The sequence below is a fragment of the Poromitra crassiceps genome (assembly GCF_964638095.1).
Source record: "Poromitra crassiceps genome assembly, chromosome: 1".
Lineage (NCBI taxonomy): Eukaryota > Metazoa > Chordata > Actinopteri > Beryciformes > Melamphaidae > Poromitra > Poromitra crassiceps.
Window position 1 is genome coordinate 81,992,116 of NC_139623.1, and position 13,443 is coordinate 82,005,558.

The 13,443-nt window shown below is 40.5% G+C and overlaps 1 protein-coding gene across 1 annotated transcript in view; it reads left to right on the forward strand.

The window, feature by feature from the left end:
* LOC310788257 (ubiquitin carboxyl-terminal hydrolase 2-like) overlaps positions 1 to 370 on the forward strand; it is a gene marked incomplete at both ends in the record, with an annotated part of 33,287 nt that extends 32,917 nt beyond the window's left edge. Inside the window, one exon of the mRNA XM_083649798.1 lies at positions 265 to 370. Coding sequence (XP_083505924.1) covers positions 265 to 370 — 106 coding nt within the window. The remainder of the gene's footprint in view (positions 1 to 264) is intronic.
* Between the last annotated feature and the right edge of the window lie 13,073 nt (positions 371 to 13,443).

Genomic DNA, 13,443 nt, shown 5'->3' on the forward strand with positions numbered 1-13,443 from the left:
TTCATCCACCCGGATCACAACACCCTAACTGGCCACCGCGCTATTTCAATAGCAGACTCTATGGGGTGTATAACGCTGATCTAGAAACGTGGCATGCAATGTATTTTGGGTTCAGAAACATGATATTTTATGTATCCGTGGATTGTAGAATGTACAATGCCAACATTTTATTCTGGTGACCAGGCTGAGAACACTCAATCCCCTGTATGTGTGGGTGCTGTAACATTCAGTGCTGTAACAGTATCCTGTGTTTTGTTGCTGCAGGGTGAGTCCAATGTCCTCCAGCCAGGTTCGCAGTAGCGATGCCTACGTCCTTTTCTACGAGCTGACTGCCTTTCCACACACCAAACACCAGACACACCGACTCTAGGCACCGCAGAAGAGCTCTGAGCTGGACTGAACTGGGCCACACGAGGTCAGACTGTGACCACTCTGAGAGCGTGTTACCTGCAGTGGTGTGTGCCACCCCTAGCCACTCCCTAAACACCCCTGGTTACCTGGTAGACTTGTCATGGAGGAAGGCCCAGGTATTGTGGACTAGGGATGTGTTTCTGAGGAAATACTCTCAAACATTGGCCATTTTGAGGGTCAAGGGAGAGTAAAGGCAACTCTATGCAGGTGAAGGACTGTCGAAGAACTTGGACCACATCAGGATTTCAGTTAAGTCTAACAGGTGGGAAAACATGTAAAAAATCTACCTCTAGTGTCAAGAAAGTATGTAAATCCAGGTCCAAGTGCAACTGTAGGGCTGGGTGATAATTCAATGGACTCAAATCGTGATGATATGGTGATTTGGGGCTATCGTGATTCGTCACTGACAATTCTGCTCTCTAAATTGTTGATAACAAGCACATTTTATTCAAACACTTTTAAACACAATTCTAATGAATGTCTGTGTCGCTTAATTTCAGTCATCCAGTAAGATGTCAAAAAAGATTATTGTGATGTCCTCGTTATTATGATGAGGGGGTCCTCATTATTGTGATTTTGACTTCAACCACATCACCCAGCTCTACACGCATGTGAGACAAAGATGCCTTTATTTAGAGGGCAGAGAGGTATTCATAAAACACCACCTGTGCCTTGGGTGCACAAGCAACAGAGTCAGTGGATTCAAGTTTAAGATTAAACGTTTTTGTTTGTTTGTTTATTTGTTAGTTAGTTAGTTTTTTATAATATATAGGCTATTTGTCCTCAAAATAAAATTATTTTGAGTGTTCCTGGATCTGCATTTACTGTATACAGGCTACTACTTATTTTGTGAGGACTTTGAAGGACAGACTTGAAAAACATTTCACACTGACCATGTGCAAGTTATTTTATTTAATGTCTGGTGCCACCTAGTGGCAGATATTGATGTGTGCAGTTTGAAAAGGCTTTAGGTTTCCCCTAGTCTCAACGCCAGACCCATGTAGTATGCGGAGTGCCATACACCAAACATGGGTAATAGGGCATCATGTTGCCCCTTAACATTCACCATGTTACAGGGCAACAAGGTGAATGTAACCGTATATATGTGCTACTGCCAGGCCAGCCCACCCTGAGATAGTCTCAGCCCTTTTTTTTCTTTTTTAACAAAAATAAGAATAGCTGGCCCTCCTCTATTCATCTCTCATTCATGCTTTAAAGCCATAAAATAATAATAATAATAAAGGTATTGGTGATCAGAAATGCATGCAACATACAACCTGTATTTTGAAAATATGGTTAGGTCTAGAGGAAGTTACTCTTACACTCCTGGAAAATTGATCACCCAGGGAAATAAGGAAGTGTTCTATTTCTCCTTGAGAGCCTCAGACTGACAACAGAGACCACCAGCAAGTCAAGGTAGATTAAGTATCTGTTCTATAGTGAGTAAGGTGTTAAACACCATGATCATTGAGTTAGTTGAAAAACGAAGTCTTTATTTTAAGTTATATTTTGTAAATGAACTTCTTCATTAGTCAACCAGAGTATACTATGAAGTGAATGGGGCAACATCATGCACCCTGCATCTAATGTATTGGGTACCTGTGATCATCATTGTAGGGGGCTACTGAGCTGAGGTGTAAACTAGGCTACTAGTGCTAAGCTGTTTGTTAAGGGGTCTGTTAAAATGCAAATGCTCACTAGCATAATGCTAAGTGGCCAGCCATTTTGGTAATGTGTTTAATCGTAGCCTATGTTTAGAATAGCCACTGATATGCCTGTTGCAGTGTTGCTTGCTATGTGTGTATGTGTTAGCTTTATTCATGGTTGCCATACAGTTTATAAAGTTAATTCCTTTAACTTCTTTGGTACCTCATTAACCTCAAGTCACTCTTAGATTATTGTTTTATTTATTTTGTGTGGAGGTGGAGAACAGAGGAACTTTGAGAAGAAGCTGTATCTGCTAAGAAGTACACACACAGAGAAGAAGAGTGAATCTGATAAATTGATTAAGCTTTCTTCATAGATCTAGTCTCTTCATTTTGATCTCAAAGTGCACCAGATTGATCAATCTTTACTTTAAAATGTACAACATTTTCTCCCGGGGGGGCATGCCCCCGGACACCCCTAGGGGGTCTGCGGTCTACCATATACATTCTTTGGGGGCTGAGCCCACCCATAGGTGTCATCCTAAAACCGCCCCTGGTAATAAAGCTGTCGACTTTTCATGAAAGTCAGTTAAATGTCTACATGAATAAAATACTTTGTAAATATGCACTAACTTGTGTTTATTTATTTATGTAACCTTATTTAATCAGGCAAGTCATTTAAGGACAAATTCTTATTTACAATGACAGCCGATAGGGAACTGGGGAAAGGGGAGGATGCAATGAAGTAATAATGATGATAATAGCAAACTTAATAAGAGAAAGTGTTTTTTTTTGTACATAGTCACAATTTAGCGAATCCAGTAGCAATATGTTTAGACTCTCTTATAAGAACACAATAGCTATGTTAACTTAATATGTTTATACTGTTTCTTGATTTCAATTTATTGTTTTTCTAATGTCTCACTGACACCTACCTCTATGTGTATTTTTGACATAAGCTATGTTGTTGTTGCTGTTGTCATTGCTGTCGTTGATATTGATGTTGCTGCTGTAATACCAGAATTTCCCGTCGGGGATGAATAAAGCACTATCTATCTATCTATCTATCTATCTATCTATATCTATCTATCTATCTATCATAAAGCAGACAAAAAGAAGATCATTGTAAGTGCGACATGAGTTATACATTAGTTCAGCATTATAGTAAACTAAATGGTTCAATATGTAATAAAACCTTAATCCCAGAAATTCCTAGATAATGTAATAATATAACAATAGCCTATTACATTAACCAGTAGATATTATTTCATGAGGAATGTAACAATATTTGAATGATGTAAATAATATTGACTAATAATGACTATAAGAATGGCATATCTTGGGTGAATTTATTTGTTAGAAAAGTATTAGTTTAACAGTTGCTATGGCATAAAAGCATAGTAGAAGTACATTGTGAGTGGATGATATTTATTATAGAGCATGGAATATGCACAACAGGTGAATACTTAATGAGGTAACTTTGTAGTTTATGACAGGATATACATTTAATGTAGATTTATAATCTCTTTGTATGATGATTATGAGAAAAGTTGATCTAGGATGTCCCTTTGCAGTCTTCAAGTAAACCAGTATTGCATAACCAATCACTTAAATAACAATGCAGGTGAATGAGTTTAGTTCTGCACTAACAGGCTAATTAAGGTGATAACCATCAGATGGCACTTATGTCAGAAACACCTTTGACCTAAAGGTAAAGGTAAAGTCCCACTGATTGTCACACAATGTGTGAAATTTGTTCTCCGCATTTGACTAGGGGTGTCACAATATATCGTCCCACGAAATTTCGCGATAGTAAAACGTCACGATATGTATCGTTGAGATGAAATCTCATATCGCAAAAAAAAAAAAAAAAAAAAAAAATTTTTTTTTTTTTTCAAAAATAGACTAAGAAACGTCTTTGTTTGTTGAAGTTCAATGTGTGGAAAGTAGTTCAGTTGAACAAGTCTCTGAAGAGACACATGAGAAGTTATACAGGAGAGAAACCATTCAATTGAGTTTCTGGCAAAACTGTTTACTTGACAGGAAAAACTGAAGCATAAAAAATAGACTAAGAAAAGTCTTGTTGTTTGAGTTTGAAGAAAAACTGAAGATGCATAATGAGAATTTATACTGCTGAGAAACCTTTTAGTTCAAAGTAAATCTAAGTGACGGTGTAACTCATTCTATTTCAAGATAAGCCTTATCTCCAATCTCATGTTTTTTCTAGTTGTTATTGTAATAACAATTTCCCACAACAGCATGTTTTGTATTTGTGCATTTCAAATAAAATACTACTTTTCCAGTCATATATTGTCATTATTCAAGTTTAAAAAAATATTGTTAAAATCGTATCGTATCGTATCGTTATCGTGAACCCAGTATCGTGATACGTATCGTATCGTGAACTGAGTGTATCGTGACACCCCTACATTTGACCCATCCCCTGGGGGAGCGGTGAGCGGCAGCGTGCGCCGCGCTCGGGAAGGTGGAAAGTACTCAAGTAATAATAATAATAAAAATGGAACTTGTATAGCCTTTTTCAAGAACTCAAAGTCACTTTACACAATATATTAAACACTGGGGGCAGTGGCGGACTGCATAATCGGGCACGTCGGGCAAATGCCCGGTGGGCTGGCCTGGCCTGGCCACCAAAAAAAAAAAAAAAAAAAAAAATTTTTTTTCTTTTCTTTTTTTGCAGGCCAGGCCAGGCCACTCACTGAACAGCAGGCCAGGCGCCGCCTACTGGTTTACTAGTGGTTTTATTACTTTATTCAGGTTTAAAGTGGGTGCATCTCATTGTAAAATTGGACTTGGCCCAAATTGGGCTTCAAACGGCCCAAATTGGGCTTCAAATGGCCCAAATCGGGCTTTAAACGACCCAAATCTGGCTTCAAACGGCCCAAATTGGGCTTCAAACGGCCCAAACGGCCCAAATTGAGCTTCAAACGGCCCAAATTGAGCTTCAAACGCCCCAAATTTTTCGCGCATCGGCCCTTATCGGCCTGGCCTGCTTGGTATCTAATGCCCGGCCTGAATTATGATCCCAGTCCGCCCCTGACTGGGGGGGTGGGGGCAACGTTAGTGCACAGATAGCGGATACAGATTACACACACACTAAAACATTAGGGGGGGGGTGACATCAGTGAAACAGACAGTGGACAAACAGAACAAAGACACACAAAGATGGCTGCGGAGAGAGTGGGGGGTACTAAGAGAAGGCAGTCGAGAAGAGATGGGTTTTGAGGTGGGACTGGAAAGCTGCAATGGATTCTGAGTTTCTGATTTATGGGGGAGGGAGTTCCAGAGCCGGGGAGCTGCCCTGGAGAAGGCTCTGTCACCGAAGCTGCGGAGAAGCTGGGGACACAGCTAATCAATCTACATAGTTCCACCATGTTGAAGAACTTGTTAAATGGAGCTAAGACTAGGGAGCTGGTTATAATTTGCGAGTCACTGCAATGCAGGTCATGATTTTACATCTGTTTTGATTGACAGCCTGTTAAAACAGTAGAGGAGTTTAAATACTTAGGAACCTTTTTTGACTCCAATCTAAGTTTCACAACACAACACAGAATACATCTTTAAAAAGCAATGCAGCGTTTGTATCTAATCAGGAAATTGGATTCATACAAAATAAGCAAAGATATTCTGGAGACTGTCTACAGGAGTCTTATTGAAGGTATTCTGATCTTTGACATGTGTACATGGTATGGGAATCTAGGAGCTAAGAACAGAAATAGACTGTCCCGAATTACAAACATGGCGAGTAAAATTATTGGGAAAGAACAAGAACAACTGGGATGTATTTATAAAACACGGGTGGCACCAAAAGCCAGACAAATTGTGTGTGTGACCCTGTACATCCCCTTTTTAATGAGTTCACAAAACTTCCCTCGGGACGACGCTACAGAGTTCCTGCAGCAACCAAGTACATCTACAAAAAATCTTTCATACATTCATAAACATCAGACTCATCCACATCAGAACCATGTCCGTTATCGCTGTCTGTATTGTGCCGTTGTCCTGTTGTCTTGTTCTATGTTGTATTATGTATCCTGTCATTTCCTGTGCTGTGTGCTGTGTACTGTGTATTCTCAATCTCTATATGGATGACCTGTCTAAGCAGCTGGGGGGGTGCAGGACAGGATGCATGATAGGTGATACCCTAACCATCTTATGCACACCGATGACCTGGCCATTTTATCCCCCAGTAGCGCTGGGCTTAATATCTGCTCAGTCTATGGGGTTGATTTCGATGTTAAGTACAATACCAAAAAGAGTGTGGTAATGATATGTACTGTAGGTAGGACTAAGGAAGACCTGGAACTTAAGTTTCCTGCGTTGTATCTCTCTGGGTGTGTCCAACAGTACAAAATACCTGGGCCACATTATCACTGACACGATGGAGGATGACGCTGATATGGACAGACAGAGGAGAATGCTCTATGTCCAAGCTAATATGCTGGTCAGGAAATTTCATTGTTGTACTGTTGATGTCAAGGTGAACCTGTTGAGTCTACTGCACCCCTCTCTATACAACAGCTCCCCTCTGGGTGAACTATAAGAAGGAGAGCTTGCATAAGCTGCAAGTAGCATACAATGACTGCCTTAGGATTCTATTGAAGAAACCCAGGAGTACCAGAGCCAGTGAGCTTTTTTGTAACCTTGGCCTTACCACCTTCATGGCCCTGTTGAGGAACCTGACCTTCACATTTATGAGCAGACTTGGCCGCTCTCTGAATGACATCATTGAACTGATGACAGATCCTGGCCGTAGCTCTGTCAGGTACTGACTGCGATCCGGGAACACTGACTTGAGTGCCTTTTTTAGCCTTTTAGCCTGTGTCATGTGTTCTTAAATGTATCTTTCTTCTCTTTCCTTCTTTATATTTATATGTAATGTACTGTCTTTACTCTGTGGGCTACGAGCCTGTAATAAAGTTTATATATTCTGGTGCTTGTTGCATGTACTGTACTTTTCATGTGTGCAAGCAAACCTGTGAAGCCAAAGACAAATTTCCACATTGTGGACAACAATAATTTGAATTTAATTGAATTGGGAGGGTTGGTAGGGGGAGAGGAGGTCAGTGAGGTAAGGGGAGGCTAGTTGGTGAAAGGCTTTGTAAGTGATGACCAGGATCTTGACCCAGGATGAGATGGAAAGTCAGTGAAGTTCTTTAAGGACTGCAGGGGTGAGGTGGTGCCAGGATTTGGTGTGGGTAAGGAGTCGGGCGGCTGCATTCTGGACCAGCTGGCGTTGATGTAGTCAAGAGGGGAGGAAATGAAGGTGTGGATGAGTGTTTCAGCGGCAGTACAGAAGTACTCAAGAAGTACTTGAGAAGTACTCAAGTACTTGGGTCGTTCTTTTGAGGATTAGTACTGGGAAAGTATTTTTATAATGCTATACTTTACTCGATAGATATTCTACTTGAGTAGCCTACTTTTAAATGTACACTGAGTAAATTAGTAAATTCAGATTTTAGTTTTGCACACCGCACTATGAAAACAGCACTAGCACACAGTAGCATTGGGACTGCTCGCTAACATTTGTACATAATTTGTTTACCAACTGTAGTATGCTGTTTATTAATCATTTAAAAAGTGCAGTAATCGTTAGTGCAGTGGCAAATTAAATTAAATTGCATTCAAGACTTGAATGAATTACAATAGACAGGTGTAGATGATCCACAGAATTTTCACATTAGTTCAGTGTATCTCCGTATTATTTGACACTGCAGATAGATAGCCAAAGCTAAATTGATGTATCTGATTGTGATATTGCTGCTGCTAATAGCTCTGGCTCGTCTGTCAATGGGAAAATCGCCATACTGAGCATTCCTGGCTGCATCTGAGCATCTCTGAAACAGTGAACTTCGTGTTTAGCAAGATAATCTTCACAAATAATGAGGACCACTTTTATGACTTTTGAAGCATTTTCTGAAAATCGTGGGGAAAAAAACATTTAGGCTATGCTTCAAAAATCATAAAAGTGGTCCCCCATTTCTGAAGATTATCTGGCAGAACACAACGTTTGCTGTTTCAGAAACTTTTGTTAACCACAAACCTTATTTCAAGCTTTTAACCAAAATCCCTGTACAAAAATTCCATTGACTTTTAGAGGAACCGGAAGTGTTAACATCCAGGTCTTCCGGACTCATTCCTGTGGTACTCTGAGTACTCTTTCCACCTCTGCCTTTGACCCACATAAAACAAGGCCATCGGGACTAGCATCTGACTGGATGTTCCACACAACATCCACTAGGGGGAGTCGTGTGCACTGGAACCATTCTATGACAGGCATGTCCAAAGTCCGGCCCTGGGGCCAGTTGGGGCCCGCGGACAGATTTTAAGTGGCCCTCGGCTTGTCTCTCAAAATACTATATGTGGCCCTCCACACAGTATTGGTTAATCAAGCAAGTTCAAATTGCATTTTTACAAGCACCAAGAAGGAACAGCACATGCAGAACTAATGTTTTCAGATGGTAAACAAAATACTTACATTTTACATACAGTCTACATTTGTATGTGATTTTTTTTTTTTTTTTTTTATAACCCATATGATGCGAGAAGCACCTGGCCCCTGTGCATTTTCACACAATCTTTTATTACTTTATTAGTTAGTCTGAAGTAATAATTACACCTCAGGGTTAAAGTGGGTGCATCTCATTGTAAAATTGGACTCAGAAGCTCGGAACCATAGATGGTATGAAAATATGGACAGAGCCACCGTGATGTCATTCATTTCTGTACTACAAAGCAAGATTTAGGTTGATCCTGATAAGTTTGGGTTTAAACCTGGTTTAGCCGTACTACAAAGCAAGTTAACTTCTTACCGACATATATTTCCATAGCAACTTATGCTTCACACTTAACCTGGTCCGCAGCAGGTTAAGTTGCAAGGATAAGATTAGACCTTAAATACACCGCCCACGAACCAATCGAATCAGCAGTTTGGAAAAATGGCCAACCCCTTTCTGGACGAGTTTCCCATCGAGGAAGGAGCACGAATTGTAATGTTGAATTAATCAAGGACTAAAGCCTTGCACTTGTTGCAGGCTACATTTTAATTAAGCCCTACTTACCACTTTGGAATATGTTTTTATATATTCATTTTTGTGCTCTCAAGTAGCCTAGATACGTTGTTTGACCCCGCTGATTGATTGCAGCTGAATAGTGAGTGGAGAAATATCACTAAACCGGCATAAAAAGGTTACATAAACGTCTCCAAAGCGCACGGTGCCGTGGAGCTGAGACTGACGTTGGTTTGGAATTGAAATGTTCATAGCCTACATGCTAGAATAGCCTACTACATCTAAGCAATTTAATATGGGATCACCTGCACACAGGCGATCCCATATTAAGATGATTCATATCTAGGCTACTCCTGCATTTTGCAGCTGCAACTGTGTTGCCTTTGGCCTGTATGATGTGATTGAACTTCATATTTCCAGCATCATTATATGAAATATGGAGATATGCGACTCTGCTGACAATAGCCTATATATGTGACCACAAAATAGGCTAGTTTTTATCAATGAAAACTATGCCCGCATCGTCTCAATTCAGTTCAGCAGTTTTCTCTTTTATATTAGGATATCATTATTTTATATATGAATTATTCGATCAGTGCAACCACACACATAATGAGTGATAGAGATCATTATTCATTGAGCATGCGTTTCTAAATCTATGGTCTAAATAGCCTTACAGATTGTGGAAATTTATAGACTGAGATTACACATTTACATTTACACTCGCAAAAAGCTGTTGTAGGAGACAGAAATCGCTGATCAAAGTAAATCAAATGACTGATGTGAATACAAGCGGCAGCTTTAGACAGTCCTTCACATAGACTGTACATATCCTTCAGCAGACTATATCCAACGCGGATTTTCATTCTGACATAGGCTACATTAAATATCCGCTAAAAACTCTGATCATTGAATGAGGAAATGGGTGTGCCTGCCGTGTCAACTCAGCTGTTCATAATGTGATTGGCTAGCGCACCTCTTTCGCGTGGACGCGCGCCTGTGCACGAGCGAAAAACGTGCGCGTGCACAGGCAGATCCCAGATAAATCCAGCTTCAGTTATCGAGTAGAAAACCAGCGTCGTAGTATCGTTAAACTAGATAGCTTTGATCCTGTTCAGTCAAACCAGATCAAAGTGACAGATCACGGATCTGTTAAGATAGCTTCGTAGTATAGGGCTCTGCACTCTTGTGTTGGAGCCTTGAGTTTTGCATTGCTCATGCACTTGGCTATAGGCTATAGAGACTAAAACCATTGTTGGCCTAATTTTTCAGAAACAAAGGTTGGGGCTTGAGCAGAACACACTACCATGTCTTTAATGTTAGGGGCTTGCTTAAACAGGAAGATGTTTAATGAAACTGAGAATATGTCAATGTTTATTATTATTGTTATTGTTATGACGTGTAGTTCTTAAGCCTGTGGAGAATAACGCAGTATGCACGATCTGATCACTCTTCCTTAAATAAAGTTTGCTGTGAAGCGTTTGTACAGAGGCATGTTTTTGGTTTTACTTCTTCATATTATATACTGTAGTTATCTAGGCAATGTTGATGTTTCTATTAGTGAACAAATAGGTAACATGTATCATCGCGTTAGCATTATATTCACTAAATCTTTCTTCAAACGACCCAAATTGGGCTTCAAAAGGCCCAAATTGGGCTTCAAACCGCCCAAATTTTTTGCCGGCACGCACGTCGGCCCGTATCGCCCTGGCCTTCTTGGTATCTAATGCCCGGCCTGAATTATGATCCCGGGCCGCCCCTGCTGTTCTGTGTATGTTATTGTGTGCTCTTATTGTGAAGTCCGGAAGAGGAAGTGGACTGTTGGTTCACTCTCTGTATCTCTCTCGCCCCTGACCAAGTAAACGGATGGCAGCAGCTCCCAACTAGAAGCGGTCTTCGTGTCATTATTTCACCATAACGATATATAAAGAACCCAAAACGCTCGGTTACACTACTGTATGAATTAATGTAGCCTACTACAGTTCATCACTGTATGTTTACACATGTGGCAGTGTGTGTGTGTGTGTGTGTGTGTGTGTGTGTGTGTGTGTGTGTGTGTGTGTGTGTGTGTGTGTGTGTGTGTGTGTGTGTGTGTGTGTGTGTCTGTGTGTGTGTGTGTGTGTGTGTGTGTGTGTGTGTGTGTGTGTGTGTGTGTGTGTGTGTGATTAGGTTTCTGGGGCTGACAGATTATCTGTGTGTGACGAGGCCAGTTTGCGAGGAGACAAGATAGAGTTATCTGGTATTCCTGCTAACTGGGCCCGCTGATTGGAGGGAGGTCATGGCCATGTTGGGACAAATCAGATCTGCACTCAAAGAAATGATTCAGGCCCTTCGTAACCGTAACACGTTTAAATATTGTTTTCCTTATATAAATATATCTATTTAAAAGTTATGTATGCATATTTAATGGGAGTGACATAAAATTCCATGCTCCTCTTTGGTGTTACAAATTTAAATATACTGTACCTTACATAAATATATATGTTTAAAGGTTATGCATGCATATTTCATGGATGTGGTCTAAAATGCATTGATAGTTTCCCTTATGAAATTAAAAATAAATGTGTTGCCTTAGGAGACTGCCCATCCACATGGTCTTCTGCTGCCATTTCCTCATTCTTTCTTTGTGGGACTGCTGTTCCTTGGTAAGTCAGCATTTTATTCATTGATTTTGTGGTAACATTAGAAATGTTACTCTGAATATGGCATTGTTTTGTTTTTCCAGTTTGTGCATTTACAGGAAGTCGGTCTGCACGCCCATAAACATTATCCGTGCACTCGAATAGTCATGTGTGTCATATAAGATTCAGATTCAGATTCATTTATTAAGGACTGCACAACAAAGTCAGCAGAATTTGCTTTCGGTACAACAATTGTTATAGCACATGAATATTGTGTCAGCAATAGACATTACAGTACATAGACAGACATATGGCAACATAAATACAGAACATTCAACATATACATTGCTGGAGAGGTATACAGTGAGATTTCAGAGGTGAGTGGAGTTCAGAAACCTGATGGCAGTGGGGAAAAAACTGTTTTTGAATCGGGTTGTTTTGGTGGAAATGGATCTGTAGCGCCGTCCAGAGGGCAACAGTTGGAACAGGTGATTGGCTGGGTGAGATGGGTCAGAAACTATTTTTTGTGCTCTTGTGATTGTCCGTTTATGGTAGAGAGTGTCTAGTGATGGGAGTGGGGTACCTATGATTTTTGAAGCTTTTTTTATTATTCGTTGGAGTTTGTTGCGTGAGTGACTGTCCAAATTGCCGTACCAGATGGTTATGGATGAGGTGAGAATGCTTTCAAGGATGGCTGTATAGAACTGGAGGAGCAGATTGCATTTTACTTTGAATTTTTTGAGCTGCCGGAGGTGAAATAGTTTTTGATTGGCCTTTTTGATTATGTGACCGGTGTTATTGTCCCATTTGAGTGTGTTGCTGATGTGGGTGCCCAGGAATTTGTAAGTGACTGTGGTGGTTATGGGTTGTCCGGAGATGTGGAGGGGTGTCTTGGGGGGTGGGTTCCGTCGGAAGTCTGTGATGATTTCTTTGGTTTTGGATGTGTTGAGATGTAGATTATTGTCCTGGCACCAAGTGACCGCTTGGGCCACTTGATTACGGTAGTGAACTTCGTTATTGTTGGTGATGAGTCCAGTTATGGTGGTGTCGTCTGCATATTTGAAAAATGAAACTGAACTGTGGTGGGATGTAAGGAGGTTGGTGTAGATGGAGAAGAGCCAGGGGGAGAAGACGCAGCCCTGGGGACAATTCTGGAAAAATCTATCTTTGAAGCAACGGCCGAAAACACTGTTTGAGAGTCTAGTGTGGATGGTGTAGTTAGCCTGTAGCGAGAATGGATGTTGTCGGTGCCTTCCAAAGGTGTAGGGGAGAGTGGGGTGAGTTGTGCCACTTTTTACTTGAGGTGTCTTTAAAGTGAGGGCATGACAGTAATGCCTCCAACTACAATATGTAAATATATTTCAGGATGTTGTGCACCACTGGGAACACTCCCTTTGGATCTTAAATAAACTGTTAAAAAAATATGGCTATTCTTAAAAAAGTGGTCTCTTGGCACAACTTGCCCCCGGTGCGGGGTAAGTTGTGCCTTTGGAGAGAATACGTTGGGGTAAATTGTGCCATTGATTACTGAAGTAAAACAGAACATTTTCATCTCATATACTGTAATGCTATATCAAAGCAAGACAAAATAAAGATAACACTAAAGTCCAGTGTACTATAACAGGGTTAAACAAGGCTAAACGGTAGCAACAGTTGACCTACATATTTAACATTTTCAGAAATAAAAATTATGTTCAAAATGAACAAAATCAACTATCACAGAGCCAGGCTACACTT